The following is a 26078-nucleotide window of genomic DNA, read 5'->3' as shown; positions in this document are numbered from 1 at the left end:
TGATGGCAATGAAAATTCCGAAGTCTTGCTATATAGCAATGAAATAAGGTCTCCCAGGCAAATCAATAGCTTGTTTGACTTCTCGGTAGACTGTACATTTTGAAGGGTCATTCTTTTGCAGGTCTTTAGGGGTATCATCTAGTGTAAATATTTCTGAAATTACCATTATTTTATGTATCTTACTGTGAATGAGATTGTGCTCTTATATTCGCTTTCGTACGGTGCAAATTCCCTTAACTGATGACAGAAGATTTGTGTACTGTTTGGGACCTACCTATTAATTTTCATTTTATCCTTGTAAAATAATTCTCAAGTTTTATATCTAGGACTTCAGGTTACACTTTTCTTTGGTTACTAAAAAATGGGTAAGCTCCAGTTTCTGCAAGTGAACAAAAATGCCTTCCTTAATCTAGATATTTTGGTAAAATTCTTCAAGTGTGCATCCTCTTTCTCAATAGAAAAGACTCAGCTTTTTTGCTTAATCTTTTTTTTTTACAACCAGCTAGCTTCTGTTTCTGGGCACTTGATCAGTGACAGGAAGAGGGAATTTGACTGGGTGCAGAAGACAGCGTGCAAAACTCAGCAGCTAAATTTTATCAGTTGTAGTTGAAAGTAGTCATTCATGTTTCCATTTCCCTTCACAACAAATCACAGAAAGTAGGTGCGAGTTTAAAAAAGGAAAAAAAAAAAAAAAGAGAGAATTCTCCACCATTATCCACTCTGATGTCCCATTTTGAGAAGAGTGCAGTTCATATATTTTTGTCCTACTACTTTCACGATTTAGTACCAGGTGACTTAATCTGTTTTTACAGAAAGCAAAAGACTTATACCAAGCTGTTTACATACTTCAAAGTTAGAATTACAGAGATCAGTCCGCTCTGGAGGACTGAGCCATAGGATGGAGAGTCAGAGTTGGAATTGTTTTCCTTCAGTTTGACAGAAAGCAGTCACAAAAGTAGCTTTTAATTTGGGTACCAAGATTAAGACACCTTTGTGCCTGCTTTGTGCATTTCAGTTGTACATGACTGTTTGCAATCAGTAACAGCTGTTAGCGTTCTGCAAACAGAAATCAGCTGTGGGGTGCTTAAAGTTTGTCACTTAGGATAAATCCATTTGAAAGGAGTCCTGTCCTGTGTTTCACTTTCCCCTGCTTGTAAAAATAGTGGTCTGATGCCATTGTCTCCTCCAGGTATTGCAGATGAGATGTTGAATCTTTCAACATGCAAAAATCAGAAGACTGCTAAATTTTATGTTTGGTTTACAATCAGAAGCACACAGAACTGTAGGATTGGTTTTTGTCCTGCTCTTTAGTGCTAGATGAGTTAAATTGGAGAAACAGGTTTCCAAAACATAGTTCACTAATTTGATGTGCTTCTGTTTTTACAAAAAAAACAATATTACAGCATTTTCCTTTTCTACATCTTTCTCCAGGCAACAATCTTTATTCCACGTTTTAGCTGCGTATTCCATATATAATACGGTAAGTTGTGTACTTTCACACTTGGTTTCTCTGAACATGCTGTAAGATAATTTGCAATTCTGTATCCTCTTTCTCCTCAAAAAAAAACCACATTTCAGAGACCTTTGGAAGTACAGAAAAATACGTGATTTGTCTGTTGACACGTTTTGAGCTACTGAAGTTAAAATGAAAGAAAACATCTTGATTATGAGTATCGTAGTGGGCAGACTGAACAGTGCACACACTTTGACTGCAATTAAGTATGTGTCTAATAAAAAAAATGAATTTGTGCTGGAGTTTTATACTACTGATATTTTCCCCCATTGTATTATATGTCTCCAGTTAAGATCATGTGAATAATGGGAGGGAAAACACGCTGCGGAAAGGTTGGAGTAAGCAGGCATATTTTGTAGCCTGGAGGGTTCTGACAAATGGAAATGGTTTTAAAGGTTGCATCTTCTTTACTTAAGCCCCCTTTTAGGTATGCTCCAATGCATGTGTCAGAGTACATTCTGGTACTAAATTTGGTCTTGGCTGTAATCCTGAATGAGGATTTCTTGAAGTGGAGTTTCTAGACTATGTCGTAAGGTTTAGAAACTTACCTATTTTGTAATGTCTTTTGGCTGTATGCTAAAAATAGAAGAAAGAGAAATACGATCATGTCCACATTTAACTGTGTTTCATGCACTGCCTCCTGCCTTCGCTGTGTCCATTTTGATTATCTTTGTACATCTTTCATTTTACATCCATCACTGACGCCTTACAATTTGATGTAAAATACATAATGTTAAGAGTAAGGAAGTGAAGCTAAGCACTAATTAAATACCACTTCGTTTCATTTTTCAAAGTTCTAGGAAATGTGGCTTTTCTTTCCTGCTTCAGTTTGTTTCCTCACAGTTCCTTAACCCATAAATTTCATTGCTAGAATTTGTTGTCTTTCACTTACTGAGTTACCTCAAGCATTTTGTTGCAAGTTTCAAACACTGAGAAATAAAACTCTGGAAGGAGGAACTTACTTTATATATCTTTGGTGGAATATTGGATTAATATCTTCAAATTGCATGAAAAATACTGCTTAAAATCAACTGTTACAATATAGGTGATGGGAATACTGTAGTGAGTTTTCAATTTGCTTTTATGTTGCATTTTTCTTAATGTGTCACAGTTCTCTTATGCTTTGGTTTTATCTCTAGAACAAAGGTCTTTTTAATAAGATATAAATTTGAAAACCCATATTCAACTATTAATTCATTCTCCTTAGAAATGTTTTATCAGTGGGGCTATCTGAGCAGTGCGATGATAGTGACAGTTGGTTCCTGCCATAAGAGTCAAAATTAATAGCGGAAGGGATGCTCAAATTTATCTCTGGAACAAGATTTCTTTTTCTTCACATTTAATAGCACATTGCTGCTACACTTGAACAGGTTTATAGTTATAGGTCACTCCTGAAAACTCCTGTGTTATCAAATGGTGCCATGATGGTAAACAAACCAAAACAACTTCCTCTGTTCCAGAGGCAAATTGCAACTAAATGGAAAATACATCCATTCTGAAGTAAAATGATCTAATTACTAGAAATTATTAATATTAAAACTGATTTTGTGAATCCATAGAGGGTCCTAATGAGCAATCCAAACCTAAAGTTTACTTTTCAGATTGATGGTTGTATGTCATCCCTTCTATCTATCAATATTTTAAATATTTAAAAGTTAAATGTTTGTGCTGGCACCAAGGTTAGAGAATCTATACCATCAGGACAGGCAGCTTCTTTGCTACCCTACTTGAAAGAAAACTTAACAACTCATAGGTTGGGGTCTTTTGCTTTCAGGATTTTAATATTTCTCATTTTCTAATTTTCAGGAAGTTGGATACTGTCAGGGAATGAGCCAGATCACAGCTTTACTCCTTATGTACATGAATGAAGAAGATGCCTTCTGGGCCTTGGTGAAACTGCTCTCGGGTCCGAAGCACGCTATGCATGGTACGGAGTCTCACATCACTTAGTATATATTAGGTTTTAACCAACCCTATTTAAGTTGTAAATTATTTGAAAATGGAGCTGTGCTGTTCTATGTATATGTTCAAAGTAAGACATAACTGGAGCTTTATCCTGAGGTGCCACTGGATGTTACAGAAGCTCACTCATGCTTTTAAGTAATTGCTTTTGTATGGGGGTATCTTCCAAATAGTTCTTGATGAAAATCAGATGATGCATTTCTTAATCTCTTAAGAAAATGTAACTAGTTGAAAGCTGGTTATATAGATGTCTATATAGCAGGATAATACTAAAAGAAACCCGATACAGAATATGTTAAATAGCATTTTGGCTATGCCATCACTTGGCATGACAGGAATCCGTAGTTTAAAAATAAATAAATATGTCTATATTTTGTACAATATGTCTATTTTTTTGTACATATATATACAAAAACCAGTATCATAGAATGGCTTGGGTTGGAAGGGACCTTAAAGACCATTTAGTTCCAACCCCTCTGCCATAGGCAGGGATGCCACCCACTAGATCATGTTGGCCAAGGCCCCACCCAACCTGACCTTGAACACCTCCAGAGATGGGGTGCCTCACCACCCTTATAACAAAGAATTTCTTCCTGATGTCTAATCTAAATCTATCCTCTTTTAGTTTAAGACTACCAGCGAAGACCAAGGCAAAGTAGTTTTTAAGTACCTCAGCTTTCTCCATGTCTGTTATTACCAGTTCTCAGTCTACATTTGTCAGAGGCACTACACTCTCCCTAGTCTTTCTTTTTTCCAGTGTACCTGTAGAACCCCTTCTTGTTGCTCTTTGCATCCCTTGCCAAATTTAGTTCTGTCAGTCCCTTGGCTTTCCTGATCCCATCCCTGCACAGACAGCGTTTCCGTACTCTTTCCAGGGCACCCAGCCCTGTTTCCACCATCTGTGCATTTCCTCCTTTTGCCTCAGTTTGAGCAGCAGATCCTGCTTCAGCCATGCCAATTTCCTACCTTCCTTGTTTAATTTATTACATAAGGAAATAGAGAGCTCTTGTGCTGCGAGGAAAATATCCTTAAAGAGTTGCCGTCTCTGATCAGATCCTCTGCCCATAAGGATCGTGTCCCATGGGATCTTATCCACTAATTCTTTGAACAGCTGGAAGTTCACTTTTCTAAAATTCAGGGTCTGACTTTGCTCTTAGCCAGGCTCATATCCCTCGAGATCACAAAATCAACCAGGGTGTGAGCACTGCAATTTAGGCTTCCTCCAGTCTTAACCTCTTTGAAGAGCTCTTCTGCAATGGTGAGCACCAGGTCCAGTAACACTTGTCCTCTGGCTGGGTTGTCTAATACCTGGATGAGGAATTTGCCCTCTACACACTCCAGAAGTCGCCTGGACTGCTTACTGCCTGCTATGTGGCTTTCCCTGCAAACATTCGGGTGGTTGAAATCCCCCAGGAGGATGAGAGCCTGTGGGCATGATGCTTCTTGGAGTTGGAGCAAGAAGGCCTCATTAGCAGGCTCCTCTTGATCGGGCGGCCTGTGATAGACCCCGACCACAAGGCGTCCTTTGGTCCTCCTTTATTTTTACCCACAGGCTGTCATCCTGTTCTTGGTTGTTTCTCAGAGGGAACTCTTCACAATCTACCCATTTCTTTATGCAGGGGACGATGCCCCCATCCTTCTTTCCCTGCCTGTCTCTCCCGTAAAGCTTGCAGCCCTCCACTGCAATGTTCCAGCTGTGTGATTCATCCCACCACGGTGCCGTGGTAGCAATTAGATCATAGATTTCTAATTGCACCGTGGCTTCCAACTCCTTCTGCTTGTTTCCCACTGTGAGCATTAATCTCGACTTTCTTGGTTTTCTCTTTCCCTCATGCAGCATTTCCTGCTCTCACTGTCTTGTTACTTTTGTGTTATTGGTTGTTCTCTCTTTCCGTGTGAAATTCAGTATGACCTGTGCATATTGCTTGCCCACAGGGATAGAGCATCTCTAGGAATTCCAGCATCTGTCATTAATGAGTGATTCAGAAAGCTGTAGCTCTTGGGAGCTTGAAAAAAAATATGTTATTTAGCATTTGGGATTTTTAACATTCCCAACAGGTTCTGGTTCCTTTTCCCTGCTTAAGACTTTCACATACCATGGCAGCTTCCAATTTTGTTCAGAGCTCCTGGAGTCCGGCACAATGTGCTACTTGGCTATTTTTCTGTTTGCACTTCCTCAAAGCCATTGCCTTTTTGACCAAAAAGCTGGGAAGGAAAAAAAAAAAGTCTTCTGATGAAGAGAGCAATGTCATACAAGAAATTTGAATTCAAAAAGAGACAAGGGCTTGCTTGGAGATTTACGCAATGGTAACACAGACTAAGGCAATCTTAACAGAAGCCAATATCTCTAGATTTAGTAGTAACCAAAAGCTATAAAAATAAAACTGCGTAGAAGGATGAGCTTCTCAGTGATGAAAATTTTTAATTTTTTTTGGAGAAAGAGTTTAGATCGACTAGTATACCAAATCAGTTGATCTAATTTTGATACATGGGGGCTTCACATAGATGCAGTCACCTTTTTAAGATGCTATAGACTGTTAAACAGGATTTGTGAACTTTTTCCAGATTTTAAGTCTTACTGGTTGGTCTACAACTCCTTTTTATTTAAAAAAAAAAAAAAAAAAGAAAAAAAAAGTCCCGACCTTGGAATGTGATGGTAATGGAGAACTCTACCATGAAAGTCCCTTGCTAATTTTTGTAGTCACCATTTGAACTTGCTGTGGTGAACCAAGAGGGTTCATCTAACATCATCATGATGTTAGACAGGCAGGTGTAGTCATTCACTGTTCATATTGAAGAAAAAAAACAAGCACCTTGCCTATATTAGTAATGTGCAACCTGACATATAAATTTGTGTGTCTGAAGTACTAAACCTGTATGAATCAGGGAGTAAATCTTATATCTTATAATCTGTGTGCTGAATTGCATAATTGGTAACTAGAAAGAACTGGCTTTTGGTTGCTATTTTTTTTTTTTTTTTAATCCTAGGAATATTAAATTGCCGTACTAAATAATTTATTTAGCCACATTCCCTTTATCTCATGGTGACCAGCAACAGATGCTCATGGAAGTTGGCTTTTTCTTTAGGTGATCTTTCCTCTTGGCTGATCTGACCTAGTATTATAATCTCATTGACACTGAACTGGTTGCATGCGTTGATAATTTCTGTCCTTTCGTAACCTTTCCCAGATTTTCCATTACTCTTTTAGGATGGCTAGGACTTCAGCTTGCTCACAATGTGGACAAATGCCACACGTCAAACAGCATAGAGCCCAGCACAAGCTCTTGTGTAACTTCATGGGTCATTACTCTCTGCTGTGAAGCTTTTTTGTCTCTTGCATTGTACTACCTATTAACTCATTGGATAAGCTGCTTTAGGAGATGGACTGAAGAGATAAAGCCACTTTGCTGACAGAACCAATCAAGTACCTTTGGAGAAATCCAAGTAGGCAATATCTACTGCTCTCTGTCTTTACATGCTCGCTCATTTCTTCAAAGGAAGTCCTGTAGATTTGGGACATGATCTCTTTTTGTAAAAGCCATATTGATTCTTCTCTGATGCTCAGTATTCATCTGTGTGTCCACTTTTCCCTGTTGTAATAGTTTCTGCTATTTTTCTCTTAACAGATAGTGGAGTGAAACTTACTTAAAATAGGTGATGTCATCTCAGCCACTTTCCAGGCCACTAGTATTTTAAGCAAGAGATTTCATAAAATAGGTTTTTCAGGTAGTTGATCCTTCAGTTCTTTTAGAGCTGTTTAGGATCCTGACTTGGGAAAATCTTCACTGTCTTCCGTACAGAAATTTAACTTGTGTATGGGCCTTATCATCGTTGGGCACTTTCAACAAGTCTTGATAAACAGTTGAACCTACAATACTCTGTCAAGCTTTCTGCTTTGAAGGTATTTGAAAATAGGTTTATTAGTGTGGATTTGTTTTTCCTTTTTTAAGTTCTTTTTGGAGGGAAGCTAGCTTTTTCATATTTTTGTGCTACTGGTGTTTGATCATTACTGTTTTTCTGACTTGAACATAACTTCAACTTTTCAAAAGATCTCCTTTGAATGGTCTTTTATCCTGCGGTGTAGCTGTGTTTTACATTTCTCAAGTTGTCTGAGTATTATTATGATTTTGATCTGAGTTTTTCTCTTAGCTTTTCTGAAAACAAGTGGAAGAGGATCTTAGCGCTTTACTTTTCTAGTATATTATCCATAAAGCTACTCAAGATTTTATCTATGCCCTTAGTTTCACTTGTGTTAGCAAGCTGTCTTTACATTATGCTGTAAATTTGTGATATTTGCCTTGGTAGAATACCCCTCGTCTGTCTTTATGACCTTTTCTTCGGTGCAGGCATTTCGAGTAGCTGCCTACACTCTTTAGTTTTCTATTGTGAATTTGCAGGGCATATTCCTGATTTATGTCTTTGTGCTTTTAGCAGTTTAGGGTTTCCTGTTTTCTTAAAAAATAATTAAATTTGGGTTTCTGCAAATCCACGTGAAGTAGACAAGCATAGGATTGAAGCAAGCTGAAATCATCTACCATCATTAATCTGATAATAGTCACCAAGCAAAGGTGTTGATGTTTCACTGTAGTCACTTAGGCAGGAGTATGAGTGTATCCATACACAGACATAATAATACTGCTATGAATATCTGTTCAGATCCAGTGGTCTGTAGAAGAGTAATGTTCTCAGAGCTCTGAATTTCTTTTTTGTCTTATATTGCTGTCATTTTTATGGTACATAAACCTGTTACATGCTCAAATTCTTCTTTTAGGTTTTTTTATTCCTGGTTTTCCAAAACTATTGAGGTTTCAAGAACATCACGACAAAATACTGAAAAAATTTTTGTCCAAACTTAAGCAGCATTTGGTAAGTAGTTATAGCACAATAAATGGAATACTATTTTACAGCTTGCTGCCTTATTTTTAGTCTCTATTTAAAAAGTTCTTATAAGAGGAGTTGATGGTCCTTATAAAATTTGGACAGAGTAGTATTTTCTCAAAGGTAAATGTTGCACAACATCTCTTCTAATGCTCTTAAACAAGAAATAACACTTTATTTTTTATTAATTTTGTCTGTATTTATTCCAAACAAAGAATAATGGCCATATTTTATTTTTCTAGTGGGAAGAAAATGCTCTCCTATTAGTCATAAAGAATTTTCTTTTACAGTCTGGTTAGATCTGCAAGAATCCTTCTCCATATCTTAAACAGTAGTGTAAGAACTGCTCAGCTGCAGCAACATCTTCAAAGAGATCACTTTGAAGAGAGCTGTTTACAAACATTGCCTTCCCAGGACTATATTATTTTCTGTTTTGGTGTTTTTATCTCCCTAAGAAAAAAAACACCCAAAATTTGAGAACAACCTAGCACCTTGGCAGTGATGAATAGCATCTAATGTGTGCCTCATGTCTTGTAAACTAGAATTTAATATCTTTTTTAACAACATGCTGTAATAGTAGCTTATAACATTGAATTAGGCAGATCTGGTTTAAAAAAAAGAAAAATGTTAGGAGGTCAAGCCCAAATTAGTCCTAGAAGACAATCTTGTACTTTTTTAAAAGAAAAAATCCTTTAGCAAATCCTTGCAAAAAATTTAACAACAACAAAAAAGAGCAGTTCTGTAACTGACTTGGCTCTGAAATGGAAGTTGTAATTTTAATTTTTAAAGCACATGATAATGATTCTTATCAAGAAATGTTGTAGTACTCTGATTTTTGAGATTTTCATGTTTCAGGAACAAAATATATAGCAATCCCAAAAAGATTGTTTGATAATGTATATGAGTGCTGAAAGGCCTGTATACTAACTGCAAATGCAAAAATAATTTCATGTGATTGAGGTGATACAGATTATGGCTGGCATAGTATCTGGTTTTGTATATTGCTTATATATTCATTATTGCTGCATTTAATAATACAGAAGAACTTTTTTTTTGTTCGTTTGTGAATATTTTTAAAACTTTTGTGTTTTTTACAGGACTCACAGGAGATGTCCACTAGCTTTTACACAACAAAATGGTTTTTCCAATGTTTCCTTGATCGTGTGAGTATACTTTCCATTTTCTACATCTTCTATTTCTAATCCAGGGTTGGGACAGACTGTTTTCACACTGTTGCTTGGTTCTTTCATTGCAGACCCCCTTTACATTAAGCCTCAGGTTATGGGATATCTACATACTTGAAGGAGAGCGGGTTCTCACTGCTATGTCATACACAATTATGAAGCTACATAGAAGTAAGAAATCTCTCAAATATTTGAATGCTAAACATACATTCATCTGGTTTCATTCTTATTTTGTGTAGCCTTTGTGTTAAGATCTTAGTTTCCTGTTTGCTTTATGCTATTTTTTACAAGCGTCTTTTTCTCCTCATGAAAAAATAGAGCAAAATCGTTCGTTCATTAATGTGTGATTGCCCAAGAAAAATTGTATTATATTGGCAGTGGGCTTCTAGATGGTGTTACACTTGCCTAAAAATCATAATTATGTTAAATGATTAGGCAAGTACAGTTAAGCATAGGACTTTAAAAACTTGTATATTTTTCTGTATTGGTATTTGAATGCGAGTATCTCAGAGAAATAAAATATCTATCACAGAAAGAAAGTTAATTAAACATCAACATAGGTTGAGCTGTGGTGCTGATTAAAAAATGGGGAAAAAAAATGGTCTAGTTCCATGGTTTAGAAATGGCTTGCTAGCCACTACAGGATTTCATTTAATAAAATAGTGCTAAAAGAATCCAGAAAAGGTGATGTCTTGTGCCCCTAAATACCTGAAACTCTATCAGCAAACAATTCAGCAGTGAAGAATCATCAGTGTATATCTCATTTTTATACTGATTTTTGTCCAAGAATGTCATTAAAATTCATCTTTTCCGTAGGTTGGATGGCCTTTTCTTCCATACCTTGCCTACAGGGAAAATAAGATAGAACTTTTGAATAGAATTGTCCAAAGCATTTATGCCTGCATGGCTTCCCATAGTGATTTAGCACATTAAGCTCCAATTTTGAAGATCCGTGTTACCTTCTAAATATTCTTGGGCATTTCTCAGGAGACCTTGTAGCTCAAGTTTGACAAAGTCCTGTGGGACTTTGGCTCTTTATTTCACAGAGAGTCATGTAAATTCAGAGGTCAACACGGAGCTCTTTGCAGAATTGGAGTTTTGTTTGCTAGCTTATCCTCCTTAACCTGTAGTAACGCTGCATCGTCTCGCTGCAGTGTGTTCATTAGGATGTTCATAAACAGCTTTGAAAAACATTATATTTCTTAATTGTACTTTGAACAGCTAAACATTTGGGGGCAAATTGTTAGGCTTAGCATTTTGATTTATTGTCTTTATTTGCAAATAGACATCTGCTTGAAATTTTTCTGTGTTCGCTGTTCTTCTTATGGAAAGACCTGAGCAAAACTTCTGGGTGGAGGTTTGCTTTCTTAGCAAGTACGTAGCAACTACGTCTATGATCAAAACACCAAGAGTTATTTTATGGCAACAGAGGAGAGATGAGAGGACTTGCATAGAAGTTGACAGAAGATGGATTCTGATTTATTTTCCGGTCCTTACTTGTATTATCTTCCGTTAAAAACATTGAATGTATGGCTGTGCAATCCAAGTTCCATTGCGTAATACATGTCAAGAGAATTTTTATTACAGTGGCAAAAGCATTTTTGATGGTTTGTGTATAGAAGTTTAGCATTCTGGAACTTTTGATGGCATATGTAGGCTTAAAGTAACAGTATGGGTATGGGGTTACAGCCTAGCAAGCAAAATATGTTTGTGTGGGAAACATGGCCTTACAGCTATGTAAAAGAGGGAGAAAATCTGATAACTGTAAAATGACTTTCAAAATATAACATGTATTAATTGAAGCAGCAAAAAATGCCCAACGCATTGGTACTAAAGTGTGAACTGCCACAATCATTTCATTCGAAGTTTAATTCAGTTGTGAATCAGAATACCTTAAATGTCAATTTTTAAACTGTTTTACTGCTTTCAAACCTTTCAAACAGAGACATGATGTATTCTGTAAAGGTCTATGCCAGTGTTGTGTAAGTCAGGGATGCAGGCTGAAAAATGAAGAGCTGAAACTATTGGATATAACTTAAGCAGGATAAAGGCAGATGACTTGCATTTAGTTGTGTGAAGATGAACCTTTTTGGGAAACATTGTTCCTAGTAGAGAATGATTAGTAGAAAGCACTTACATTCAAAGTTGCAAGTGAATTTCTGATGCATTCTATAGATTTTTTAATGTAGAATTCTATTTCCTGCTTAACTAATAAGCCTTTTCATTCTGCTTTGACAATAAGAACATCTAATATTTTACGTACATTTCTGAAGTTTAATGGTCATAATCACAAGATATTTTTATTCATAATACTATTTTCTTCTTGTAGAGCATCTGATGAAATTACAAATGGAAGAGCTTGTAGAATTTCTGCAGGAGACTCTAGCTAAGGATTTCTTCTATGAAGATGACTTTGTAATAGAGCAGCTCCAAAATTCTATATCAGAATTGAAACGAGCGAAGCTGGATTTACCAGTAGCTGGTAAGATACTTGTACACCTACACTTTTAGATACTTGGAGCTTTTCACATGGTGCCCATCTTAAAAATGCTAAATCATGCTGTTAAAGACTATGGAAACAGTTGTCTCTTCATCATTTCTGCCAAAATATTTTACCGTTTAAAATCAACACTCTTCATTTTTTGAGTTTGCTTTTTTTGCTAATGGCAAAGCACTTTAAAACACACCAGGTTCTAATAATTTTATTAATTTGGTTTTATGAAATGGAAATATCCGTAAGATAGAAGATTAAATATCCGGGTTTCCAACTGTTTGAAGCAACACTGTTGTCTGAGAATACAAATTGTTTTGTGGCTTGAATAGTAGCTATGGAACAAATGTCAGGCCAAATAGTTTCTTCTATCGGTCCAATCCATTTTTTAGAATTCTTTGCAGGTGATACACCTTCTGGGTGTTCAGCTGAATTATTTTCTGCATTTCTTCTTAGCCTTTGTGTTCATGCATTTCAGTTGCAGAGCAGAGACTGTTGTTTCTCAGGACACTACATAAGATGTGTCTATAGGGTCTCTTCTTCCTGTTGAGAGATTATTTTCTATTACTGCCCTCACAATATTTAAATTAAATTTTCTTGTGATTATTCTTAGTTCTTTTTTTATCCTTGCTAATTTGTAAAATAGTATGTGAGAAAGAAACGTGCCTTAAAATTTTAAAAAATACGGCAAAAATGGCCTTAACATAACTTTATTAAGTTGTTACGGTTAGCTTACAGAAGTTCAGAAATGTCAGAACAAAGGTTGCCTATGTAGCCTTGTTGTGATAATGTAATCGTGAAGCTCTTCCATTTTAGAACTTCATTTTCCTGTTCCTCTAGGAACAGGAAACTGTTCTCATATTTGTATACACTCATTTATTGCGTGTAGTATTGGGCTGTTTCAGGGCTCCTCATCACCAATAGGTACCTGTTCTAATTCTAAAGCAGATCTGTCTCTCAGGCATGCAGTCAGACGCCTTGTGTGTCTGTTTCCCATCATCTTAGCTTCTTGTCCCAGTTTCTCTTGCTCCTATTCTTATGTTTTTCCCTCATTCTGACATTTCTCCCAGCACACTTTATCCCACCCACCATAGGTCTAACTCTTGTTCTCACTTATCTCATCTGCTCAGTTTTCTTGTTCCTTCTGATGCACACACTCCATGTCCAGTTAGTCTGCAGCTCTTCTCCATGTTACTGCTTGTGCTGCTTCTTCCTCTTTCTAATCACAGCCTTCCCATCCTGCTTTCTCCTCATCCTTTTTCCCCAAGCTAGGTTGCAGCATTTTCTTATTCTTCAGAGCAAGTTGCTCTTTTCAGCACCACTCTTCAGTTGTCTGCTTTGTCAGACATCTTGTCTCAGCTGATGCTTGATCACGGTGACTGGCGTTGGATAAATACATTAATGGACAACTTTGTCTTTTAGCATCAATTCCACTCCATCATGCTAGAAGAAGATAGGATCATCAGAGTGCTCCGTTACATTTTAAATACTGTGTTATCCATGTGTGAAGATTTTTTGCACCCTTTCAGAAACTCAACGTACTTGTAGTTGGGTAGGTTTTTCGTGGATGTGGTAAAGCAAATTATACCAGTGAGGAGTTTATTTTCCACTTGAAAAGTGGAAAAAGTGTGGTACTGAAATAATTATGAAACATTTTGTAGTTTGATATGTTTGAATGAATTAATGCTTTTTTTTCCACCCTGGAAAATCACATATATGCAACTTGTGTTGAGAGTTTCTGTGGAAAATACAGAATTTACTGTAAATTTTCTTGAAAGAAAAAAATGAAGGCTGTTCCAAACTGACTTATGTCTTAAGGCTTTTCTTGTGAGAGAATGCAAAAAGCCTTCAAGTGAAGTTTTGTTTGAGAGTACTCCTAGATCTTGAAACAATTAAAGGAGGCTGTACCTGACATTAAGAGCCACAAAGTGGTTATCTTGCAATGCAGTAACAGAAAGTGTGAGGCACAGGGAGTTGTCTTGTGGAAACAAAAAGCAGGATTTAGTGAATGCATCTTCTTGACATGGAGTGCAAGTTGTATGGTTTCATATTTTGTATGTCTAGGAGTGACTCTTGATGTGACTAGCTGGCAAGACAGTAATTGTTTTAATCCATATCAGTTCGTTCTTTTAGAAAGCTAAAGCAATGTCAGTGTCAAAACATGTCTTCTTTTCCAACACGAGTGAGGAAGGTTGAGTACTAAAATAAAAATCAGAAAAACAAAGCCAAAGTAAAGTATATTTTGGTGCTGGATGAGGAAGTGAGGCTTTTTCTTTTTCATTTCAAAGTAGCCTTGGAAAGCCTCTCTGTGTGGTATATTTTTGCCAGGGGTAAGTGGGAACATTACTTAACCTTTCACAAAATAAATATGAAATGCCTTTTTCCTAATCCTTGGAAATCTAGCTGATTTGTCTGCTGTTATCTGTAGTTGAGTGAGGCTGTTTCATTTGTTCTTCATCTGAATTTCACAAGCCTTTGATTTTTTTTTTTTACTGTTCATTTTGGTTTTACTAATCACTGTCTTCAGGCAGTAATATTTTTCTGCATGTTCTCAGCATTCTCTAGACATTCAGCTTCAGCTTTGCTTACGTGTACGTCTGATTACTCTCTCTTCTACCTTGAGTGTCTTTACTATTTTTCTTTTAGTTTCACATAAAATTTGTGAAACCATTATACATCATGAAGTAATACACACACAAAAAATCAAACTGTTCATTTAAGTATCCTTTGTAGCAGGAGAAAATAATGTTTACATTAGTTTTCTCAGCTGAAATCAGAGCACTACTTCCTGTCTTGTACTTTTTTGCACTGAGCAATAATTATACCTTTAATAATTAAGAACTAAAGTAAAAATTAATGTTAGAAAAAAAAATCTTCATCTTACAGTTGCATTAGTATCAGTCATCCAGGAATAGCAGTGAGCTAATTGAGCTCTGTGGAATTTTCCATCTGGCATCCTTTGTTAGGCTGTATAGATTTTCCTGCCCTAGTAGGGTAAACTGTGGTAGGATATTAAGAGGTAATAATTTTTGTGTTGCTTTAAAGTGGAAGTCTGCTTATGTCTAACGTAGCTTTCTCTGGCTTGCTTCTTCCATGGAGGGAAAGGACTTTATTCAACACTTTCTCACCGATAAAGCCAATAAAATGCTCAGCCAGAACATTTGACATTCCAGGGGCACAGTTGAATTGATCATGCTAATTTTGGATGTTAGCTAAATGGCTTTGCCAGTATTAGGACTATTTTGCATAAACCAGACCACAGATTTTTATGCCTTTCCGTAGTAATTTCTGGTGTAAGTGCTGTCCAGAATAGGATAGCCTGTACCAAGTGACTGCAACCTTCCGATGATGGCTCATAACTTTAATACTGTTCTCAAAACCCAAGGTAGGCATCCATGTTTCAGTGACTATATGGAAACCTCAGAGTGTATGGATAAATGTGCTGCTTGTTGTCGAGTCCTCAGAGGGCCACGATGTGACAGCTATATGTAGAAACGGTCCTATAAGGTACTTCTCCTCTAGTTTTTTTAGTAGGAAAAAAAAAACAGATTTTCTAGGTTGACTGGAACATTATGAAGGGTGGTACCAAAGCAGGCTCTTGAACAGCACAGTCATATAAACCTATATGGTTTAGGATTTACATCTTCTCAAGTAGCTAGATCTGACACAGAGTGGCCAATCTCTTCCTTAATTCCTTAATTCAAGGACTGTGAAACGAATTTCATTGGTAGATGCCATTGTTTCTCTTTTTTTTTCTTTTGTTGGTTCAGATACTTTCCTTGTCCAAGCTCTTGAAATGCTCGCCCACGTTTTGATTTAAGATGTCCTGAAGGACAGGGAGATCCTGTGTCTTTTTATTTTTTAACTGAAAGTTAAATAGACCATATAGCAATGGAGAAGGCCTTAAATTTGAGGTGCAAGACCTGATTTAAAGAAATATTGCCAAATTTGAAAGCTGCCATTGTCCTTTTGCTGAACTTAGTGCATGGTAACATCTCCTTTAAACCCTCAGTTCTTTTAGTTCTCCCAGTCTTTCCTGTATTTAGGGACAACTAGCAAAATCTGAATCTTTTATTTGTCATAATTTTTTAAATGTATACCTGCTATTTTTCTTTAAAGGTATATTTTAGTAAATTTTTATGAATACCTTTTATTCAAATCTTTATCTATTTTAAATACTCTTTGATACTCAAATAATGTCTGTTTTCTGCTCTTAATACATATTTTGATGGCCAAAATAATGCAAATATGTAAGTCAGTTTGACTTTGTTTCTGATGGTGTATCTCTTTGGGTTGTGTTTTGTTTCAGAGGAACTTTGGATTTTTCACTTGTACTTGAAGAATACACAAGTAGCTATTTCATACCATGTGCTTTGCATTTTAATCAACTAATTTTTCTGCCTTGTTTCTTGTGTGTTATGACTTTTACAAGATTATGAAGGAAATTGGCCTATGAAATTATACTAATACATATTATTTTCAACCATTTTAGACATTGGCTTTGCATCATTTCAAAATCTTTACTGCTTAAAACTTGCATGCTTTTGTTGAATAAGATCCAGATAGTTACATTGGTTATTTTTCACAGCCTTAGCTTGAACTGAATTTTCAAGAAAGTTTATTTTCTGGAAGAAACGTGGAGTTACGGATATGAAATGAAAAAAATGAAAAGTGGTTAATTTTAGAATGTATTTATTTATTTACAAAGACCACTTACAGACTTACAGCTAGTTACCCGTAGCTTCAGACCAATGACCAAGTTTGTTATATTTTTCTATTGTTTCACTAAATGCAGATGTTTATAAAGTAAGGTTTTGTTATTGTCAGTATTACAAAAGTATTACACAGCAGCAGAAAGACAAGGAGTGTATTTTGCTCTACCATCATCAAGTTGTCAAGCAAGGCTTCATTTCAGTATCTCCTCCCTGGCATATAAAGGAGGAGGAAGAGAGAGTGACTTTCAGGCAGCAGCTTGAGCTTCTAGTGCAGACACTTAAATTTCTTTAAAATTCTCTTGGACTTGTAAACAGAACAAGTAAGATGGGAAGTCACTGATGGAACATAAACACAAAATATCAAGATGTCATTTTAAGAGTTGTTTTTATGACCATTACAATCCTTGAAAACTGTGTTAGAACAGTCAGAGTGCATGTATTCTGGTCCTGAAATTAAGGACTAGACTGTTATTCACCAGAGAGAGCACTTAAAGCACTTTACTCCAATTATATGTCTGCTATTCAATGCATGAGGCTGTTAGTGCCTCCTGGAGCAATTATCTGTAAAAGTCTTGTAGTTGGGATCGACTTCCACTGGGTGGTGACCAAGACTTGCTAGAGCAAGAGTAAGTGAGTAGACTAAAACTTTCTTTAATATCACTTGAATTTTTTATCTTTTGGTCAACAGTCAGATCTGCTGATATTTGCTTTGCTCCTTGTCATGTCAGGTAATATGTTTATCAGCAGAAAACGAGCACCTAATTGTTCTTTCTTCATTTAAATTCTCTTGCTCTACTTCCATTTCTCTCCTTTCTCCCCCATTTTTCTTTATTTCTTTTTCTCTTGTACTTTTTTCTCTTTTCTTTGTTGTTTGCTTATTTATACCATATTACATCCAATCAACTAAATCACAACCTTTCTTTTAAAAGAAAAACATAAAATCCTATGGTACCAGCTCTACATATTGTAACATAAGCTGTTACAAGCTTTCCCAGAGGACACATATAACTTAACTCTGTCTAGGAAGCTGTTTTATTGAAGGAAGTCGGGGAGAGAAGATGCAGCTGGGCATTTTCTCATGGCCCAGTTAGCTTTGGAAGACAACGGCACATTCGACTATTTTTGAGGTTGCTGCCAAAACTCTCACCAGCTGAACATCTTTGTCTTAAATCCTAGTTGGAAGTGCTTTTAAACCTTGTGTGTAAACATCGTAGATTGTGCAGAAGATTACTTGCCCCAGAAATACATTTTGTAGGACTCAGAAGTTCCTCCCTTGTTATTTCTTTAAACAGGAAGGTATGCCCAGAAAGTGAAGTAGGGCCAACAGCATAAACAGGTTCAATTTAATGCCCTTGAAAATATACAAATAAAATTTCTGCATGCTCAGATCTGAAAAATTCGACCAATGAGTTGAGCTGATGTAGTAAAGATGATGGCTAAGAGCTGCATGAGAGGCTTCAGGCAGAGCTGGAGTGGAAAATGGGTAGATAAAAGATACGCAGCTTATTAGAAGAATCAGTGTTTTTGCATGCTTCTCTGGCAAGCTATTTATGTACCTCTTACTAGTAGAGATGTTTGTTGTGATTTAGTTTCTTCTGTTTGCTTTTGAATTGTGGTTTCTTTTCCTTTGCTTCTTGCTTTTATTCCTTTTTTCTTTCTTTTCTTGCCAGCATGCAACATCACGGTTTTCTTCATATTCTCACTAATAGCAGGCTGCTTGAAGCATTCACAGGCATAGTCTGCATGCTAGTTTGTGCACTTGAGAAGCATTAACGTGCATGCTGATGGATTTTTGTTATTTTCTACCTCCTTAGTTTTGTGGACTTCTTTGAACTTTATGAGTTTTCATCTGTTTTTAAATAATAAAGTACTTTGATAGCTCCACGGGAAGTGTCAGCTCTGTAGACGTGTCTATATGTGTTTGTATATTGAAATTGGAATTAAATATGCTTTTTTTGCAGTTTTAAAACAAATAGGTTTTCCTCTAGGAGGTGATCAGTTTGGGGGGATGTCTTTGTGCTCAGTGCTGTGGATCCTTGTTACAACTCCTTTCCTTCCAGTGTTTGTTATGGCAGGAGGTGATGAGAGCTGAAGAATTTTTTGGAACAGAACTAGGCGTGTGCTTTGTAGCTTGAATTAATAAACGAATATCTCTAGCAATGTGGCCTTTCCTAAAGTTTGATGCAAATGTGGTTGATTAAGCAAGCTGTGTCAGTTGTTTCAGACCAAGGTCAAGTTAAAACAAATTCAGTGGAAGCCTTGTGGCTAAGATTTAGAGCTGTATTTCTTCTTTTCCTCATTGACCCTCCTTCCACACATACACATTGTTCCATATTTTTGCTTCCTGTGAAAGCACCAAGCTCCAATATTACCGGCCTGTAAAAAGCTGGAGGTCTGGTATGATGCTGTTAGAATGCAAAGGTTTGCTTCTACATGAACTATGGTTGGCTTGGAACTCTTTGCTTATTGCTCAGTGCGTGAATTAATTCCAAGTTTGAACAGTTTCACAGCAGACATGGCAAGACTTCTCTGATACTCATTTTACACCTGTATTTCATGTTACAGCAATGCATTGTTGAAATAGCATGGAGCAGATGAGTTGTAGTGTTCTTTTACCCTCAAATGGGAAGGAAAGATGACAGAAAGCAATCTTCAAAGCAGCCTAGATAGAATTCAATAAGAATGTCTGCACTGCTCTCACTTGGGTTTTATTAGAGCTTAAGGGTAATTAAGAAACCTTAAGTGTATGAAATTAAAGAAACAAAAAACTCCAACAAACCCCACCTTTATTGTAAGACCAAGTATATTTCAAAGGATCTCATATTGCTCTGTGTGCATTTCTTAAAGAGTAAAGGCTGAAGGAAAGGAAATCCATTCATGGGTTTAACGTTTTTATGACAAAGAAGGAAGCATTGCAGGCACTAGAGGATCTGGTCTTGTCTTCATTTTTTTTTTTTTTTTCCATATAGCTTGAATACTTGTATTACAAGCATGGAATTAAAATAATACATTTTTTTCTAAAACATTTATGACACACAAGGACAGAAATTAAATAATTTATAGATGTTGAGGAGACATTTTCTTATATCATCCCAAAACTACCACGATAACCTGGAGGTTATATGTGATTCATGATTAGCAGCATATAAAAGCTGCATTCTGTTTAATTCAAATGACAAATTTTTGTTATATACTTTTGATATTGTTTTTTAATTCAGACTTCATGATGTGCAAGTCTACAAGTCCATGCTCCAGATTTTAGCCTGGTCTCTGAATCACGGGGCCCCACCGAGACTGAGAACAAACCATGAGGCTTGTAATTTCAAGACCCACTCACTGGTGCCTGATGCTAAGGCCCTACCCCACCACATAGCGTGCTGCACTGTCTTGCGTATCTTCTTCATCACTGAGTAAAGAATGCCAGGTGTACAATCCTGCAGGATGATTTAACTTGTGGAAGCACACATTTGGGGGCAAGTAGTTGGGGAGGGGGCTTAGCATGGGTAACTTTGCTTGCTGAGGCATAGAAAGGCAGACAATGAACACCCTCAGTGTAAGAGAAGAGGTTTAAATATCTAAATAATTGTATGATCGTAACTGATGAGTAGGGAAAAATGAGTGGAAGGTTTTTTCTACAGAAAACGAGTAGGTTGGATTTATTATATGTAAACTGAGGTTTCTGAAGTTGTTAATTTCTAAAGGAAAGGGTGCATTTCCATATGACCTCTGGCCTCCTGTGAAGACTGTGAATATCAAGAAAAGGGTAGTTTAATTGTTTGGCAAACCCAGGCTGTGTGTAGTGTTTTTTTTTAAAGTACTTTTTATTTAGTTATCTTGTCATGACACACAGCACTGTTGTATTTCTCTCTGCTGTCTTCTTGCTATGTCCTAGCTGGCACAAACTGTAAGTTTTCATTTAGTTTATATAGCAACTGATCCGTGATGGTAGTTTGTTATGCTGTTGTAATAAATAACACTGACCTTGGCTGCTGGCTTTCCTCTGTGTACCTCTAGCACGAACCAGTCATCAAAGATTGAACTCGTACTATTGACTGTAAAAATGAACATGGCTTTCTTCTCATTGCAGCGCTCACACCAGGGATAGAGACGTTTATATGTATTCACCATGTGAGCCCGTATAGACACTTAAAGGGAATTTTAATTACAAATACCTCAAAAAAGTGAGGCTAACTTTAAAATCTTCAAGATCTTAACTAACCTTAAGATCTTTGGTGATGAAGGAAGATTTTACAGTTCTGGACTTTTAGGAAGAAGCAGGAATTAAAATTGTTTTATGGCTGTTTTATATATTTTTTATTTTGTATTTTGTATTTTTATTTTTATTTTTTTTTATTTAAGAATAGCCATTTCCTTTTTTTCTACATACAGTAGGACTTTTACTTAATAGACTGATAAACAGTTGGATTTGTTTGGCTGTGCTGACTTTATAATTTTTTTTTTTAATTGTTTTTCAATTTTTTTCAATTGTTTTTCAAAAATACAGAACATCAAATAAATAAAATGTAGATTAATAAATTTAATGAGAAGTATGTGACCTTTTCAATAGATAATGGGAGAAATGAGTGGATTACACAATTAAAGTCATATACAAGAAGATGGTGGTAAAAGGCAATGGCTAAGAAGATGAAGGATGTTGAGTGCTAAGGGGAGACTGGTGTGGAAAATTCGATGTAAATTTTTCTGTAAATAAAATTCAGCAATGAAACACTTCTTTATACTTTCTGTAGTGGCACTGTGGGCTGTTCTCAATATCCGTTTAATTGATGTTTAGCACTGGCTGTTGTGATGTGTTGAAATCAAAATGGGAGAGCTTGCCAGTTGTATCCGGGTTCTGTAACTTGAACGCTCATTTGAAATCATGATATAGACAATTTCAGTATTAGCTACTTAAGTTGTTCTATAGCTGATAGAAAGCTGAACTGAAAAAATGGTGATTCTGTGTAGAGTCTTCTTGTTACGGTGTCACTTTCTAATACAGAGAATGACATCCCCTAAGCAGGGGCTGAGGAAGAACAAGGGCATGACTGCAGATGTTAACAGGAAGCAGCACTCAAAAAAGAAGTGAGAGAAAGTTCAGAGATGTCTGCTAGAGAGGTTGTACATATGAGGGCAGAGCAGATAGCATAGCTTGCCAGTAGTGAACAGCAAAAGATGACTGAATGGAAGGTGGTGGATTGGAAGAGGGATATCAGAAAGGATCTTTAAAGCAATGTCAATGAGGAAAAGCTTGGCAAGATCGTATCCGCTGAAGAAAGGAAGGCTAGAGTAACTGGTTGAGATGAGAGCCTAAACAAATTTGTTAAAATACAGAAAAACCTTTGAGGTCTTTGACAGAATGGTTATCCAGAGAGAGGCTTGGATAATTTAGTTATTTTTGCTTGCATGACTAACAGATCAAAGACGATTTCTATACACATGTGAATTTGTTATTACTGTTCTTTCTTTAGGTAAAGAAGATGAATTTCCAAAGAAGCCATTGGGGCAAATTCCATCAGGACCTCAGCCTGCTATGCCTAATTCCACTCCAATGCTTAATGGACAGAACAGCACTGGTACACAAACAGTGAGAAGGACAGAGAGGAGACCATCCTCTGGAGAAGAACCGGAAAGTTCACCAAATAACCGAAAAAGAATTAATTCACTGGAAAAACAACCTTCCTTAAAACAGCAGAAGTCCCGACCGATAGACACACAGAGTATACAGTCTAAAACTGAGGTAGATGCTAGAAGAAAGCCTCAACCCATGGGGCAAGACAACTCAAGGCAATATGATAATGCAGCTGCTAACCAAAATTCAAATGCTATTTCAAATACAAGACGGGAATTTGTACCAAAGTGGAATAAACCATCCGATATCAAAATAATGGAAAAGACTATGAAACTTACTGCAGAGGTGAAAGGAAGGCCAATAAATCATTCAGTTTCAGGCTCACCACCAGGTTCTGCAGAAACACAGCCTTTGAATGTAAAGCAAAAGATGAGGGTTTTGGATGCTGATGAAGGTAAGCGTGGGTCTAATGCGTCACAGTATGATAATGTTCCAGAAGCTGATATTGAGAATGAGAATCTTGTTGAAGAGATGCTTGAGAGAGCTCATCCACAGAGTCCAAGGCATGTAGCATATTCAAATAGTCCAAGAAAACAAGCTGATAAAATACCCGCTCCATTAAAAATATCCAACAATTACACCTTCACTTCCCAACCCAGATCTCCAAAATACTCCTTGCCATCTGATGGACCACCTCATGGACTGAATGTGAAACAGCCACTGCCATCTTATAATAATCCACCTACTTACCATGGAAATTCTCCAAAGCATGTTTCCAGTATAGGCAATACAAGTTCCATACCTCTGCACTACCACGGGAATCGAACCAGCCCTTCTGGTAGGCCATATGGTTCTTTCATTTCAGCAGATTACTCTCCAGATAAATTACAAGTGAACTCGTATCCTGCCAATCGCCAAAATCCTCTCTCCCCAGCCCCTACTCGGATAGAAGTAGCCCCTGTCGATGCCTATACCAGCAACCTGAGGTCCCCCCCAGGTGTCAAATTCATAATCCCTCCTGTGGACTATTTACCAGAAGACAGAAAGTGGCCTGATGCTGCGTATATTTATAGACACGAACCGTACAGGCAGCCCTGGAACCAAGACATTAACACGGGTCACTTGGATAACTTCCAGAAATACCAGCATTTTCAGGCAACACCGTTTCAAGACCACACTTTTCCTGCTGTTTCTGTGGACGGTCCAATAAGATACAGGACTTCACCAAACTTTGAAGAGCATGGTTCGCCACAATACCAATATTCAGGTCCATCAGCTCAAGCCCAACACTACCGAAATCAAAACGATGGATTGTCTATGCATGAGTCTGTGCTTCTCTGAGAATCTGTCTGTACTTACTAAAGTGGCAAGAACCAAACTCAGTTATGCATTACTGTGTTAGCAGTAGTCCACCTCATTTCCTCTATGAAATGTGGACAATTCACATGACTCTGTCAAAAACAACACTATTTCAAAGATGTTTCAGGCTTTCACTGAAGGCTAGTTGAGTTTTTAGACTTGCATCGAAGCTCTTGAAAGTGATCTGATGCACATAGCCGTAGCAATAGCAATAAGATCATATACACAGGATAGTTAATACTGTCATTTTCCCTCAAATTTAAATAACTCGTGTTATGATCTTTCTGCCTAAAACCTAACATATTTACAGGTTTTATTTTGACTGACATTGTTAATGCACTGTATAGATGTGTGGGTGCGTGTGTGCGAGTGTGCACTTACATACACGAATGCATATGAAAAAGAGCTAAAGAGTTTAAATGTAAATTGCATTTAACTTTGGGCAAAGCTTGTGAAGTACTTTTATTTCATATTAATTTTTCTTTATAATTTATTTGAGAAGCCATTCATTTTGAATGGGATTTTCTGTCATTGTTATACAGCTGCCTCAGTATCCCAGTATCTGTTCTGGGCAGGGGAGATACTTTGGGATTATTAATTTAAATTTATGTGAGAGTTAATTTCCTCTCCTTTGACTACTGTTCGTCATTTTCCTCAGCAGGAAGGAGCAGGCAGGCAAAAGCAGAAAGTCAAAAATGTCTTTATAATCTGGCTAAGAAATGGTGCTGAAAATTCAGGGCAGTCTCCAGTTTCGTAGGTGAATTGAAAGCGGAGAGTTTTTACCTTTGCACCCAAACCTACCGTCAGAATGTCTGAAATCTGCAAAATGTTGGGGCATGGTGGGAGCAAGGCCAGATCCAGAAATGGTGCTGCACCCTTCACTTTTTGCCACGCCGTGCTGTCAAGCTAAACAAATTGGTTGCAAGGCCAAATCTCACAGGTATCAGAACTCCCAGCTCCTTGACGCTCTTGAGAAGTACACGCAGGAGGCTGAGACTTGGCCGTGACTTGATATTCCCTGAGCCGTGCGCATATGCAGCGTCCTTTCCTTTAAGCTTTGTCATGTCAATTCCATTTTGGTTTTACCCTTTTTTCCCCAAAAAGCCAGCAGGTTTGTGCCTGCGATAGGGCATGTGCTGCTGTGCTTTCAGGCTGCTGAGAGACTGTTGTTTGTTTTTTTTTACACTAAAACCATCCTGACTGTTAATAGGAAGCTTAGACTCCAGGTAACGTATTTTTAATTAGCGTTTGCAGCCTTTTTTTTTTTTTTTTTTTTTACTTTGTTTGCTTTTCCTTTTGTTGACTGTGAACTGGGGGTGACAAAAATGAACTGGGGGGTGACAAAACCGCAGGTTGAAGTGGCACGCGGAGGATGCAGCCTTGTGAGCTGCCGGGGACCATGCAGGCAGTGCGGGATGCACTGACCTCTCCTTGAAACCAAGGGGACCGGAGGCGGGTAAGGATCTCGCCAGAAGAGGTCCTTGGAGTGCTTAGCAGAGAGATTTTCTAATCCTTAAGTACCTAGCATCGGTAGCAACATCGGTTCTGGATGGATTCGAAGGTTGTCCTGTTCTCTTTTGTAAGATTTGTTAACTGAAAACGTAGAAATGGATTTTATTTTATTTTCCTTTAAAGAATGAGCTTTAGTGCCTCTTATTGCTGCAGGTTGGCTCTGTAAGTTTTAAGGTACAGAAGTAAAACAATTTTTACAAATGGAAGTAACATTTACTTAGTATATTTCAAAACCCTTTTTTTTTTTTTTGTGTATATGATGTGTCTGATGTAATTTTTAATGAACTGGGCAATTTTATATTTGAAGAGTCGCAAACTGCAGCGAAGTAACAGTAGCAAAGCACTACACTGAAACTCTAAAATTGTGAAGATAAATATGACTTGGGCTTACCTTAGTTCTGCTTGCTTACAGCAGCTTAGAAATGTATGTACATAATATCGTGGCTCAGTGTAATAATCGCAGTGTTTAACGATGGTTCTGTAATTCGTAACAAGGCTGTACAATTCATTTGTGCAAGCAACACAAAGCTCTAAAATATGTATCAGCATTAGTAAATACTGTAGATTTTTATATATAAAAAATATATACACATTATTTTCTTATGTCATCTGCAACAGTTTTATAACTGTGTATCCTATTTTGATGTGACTGTATTTTTAACGTTAAAATAATAATAATTAAGCCTCTGTTGTTTTGTCTTTATTTTTTCATTGTCTAATTAGCTCAAAACTGCACAAATGGTTGTTCGTAATTGTGTCTTGGTATATCTACATGTCCAATTTGAGTTGTTTATATATATTTATTTTTGGGCTAAGCAGTGGGGATATGGGCTGTGCAGTGCTTTTGCATTACTACAGAAGTAGCAAGGTTATTGATTATAGTTGACCACACTG

At 37.0% G+C, this 26078-nt stretch overlaps 1 protein-coding gene across 9 annotated transcripts in view; it reads left to right on the top strand.

Annotated features, from left to right (window-relative positions):
- Window positions 1-25871, top strand: part of USP6NL (USP6 N-terminal like) — a 118286-nt gene extending 92415 nt beyond the window's left edge. For 8 of the 9 annotated variants that reach the window (XM_027460736.3, XM_072044299.1, XM_021270915.4 and 5 more), the window contains 7 exons: window positions 1432-1480; window positions 3320-3440; window positions 8248-8342; window positions 9452-9517; window positions 9610-9709; window positions 11868-12020; window positions 22213-25871. In XM_027460736.3, the coding sequence (XP_027316537.1) occupies window positions 1432-1480; window positions 3320-3440; window positions 8248-8342; window positions 9452-9517; window positions 9610-9709; window positions 11868-12020; window positions 22213-23654 (2026 nt within the window). In that variant the 3' untranslated portion in view covers window positions 23655-25871. Of the gene's footprint in view, window positions 1-1431; window positions 1481-3319; window positions 3441-8247; window positions 8343-9451; window positions 9518-9609; window positions 9710-11867; window positions 12021-16338; window positions 16390-18747; window positions 18823-22212 lie in introns of all 9 variants that reach the window. The other variant, XM_072044317.1, reaches the window with a different exon arrangement.
- The last annotated feature ends 207 nt before the right edge of the window (window positions 25872-26078 follow it).

Source organism: Anas platyrhynchos, chromosome 1 (assembly GCF_047663525.1).
Source record: "Anas platyrhynchos isolate ZD024472 breed Pekin duck chromosome 1, IASCAAS_PekinDuck_T2T, whole genome shotgun sequence".
NCBI classification, from domain to species: domain Eukaryota; kingdom Metazoa; phylum Chordata; class Aves; order Anseriformes; family Anatidae; genus Anas; species Anas platyrhynchos.
This window is presented reverse-complemented; position numbering and strand designations above follow the sequence as displayed.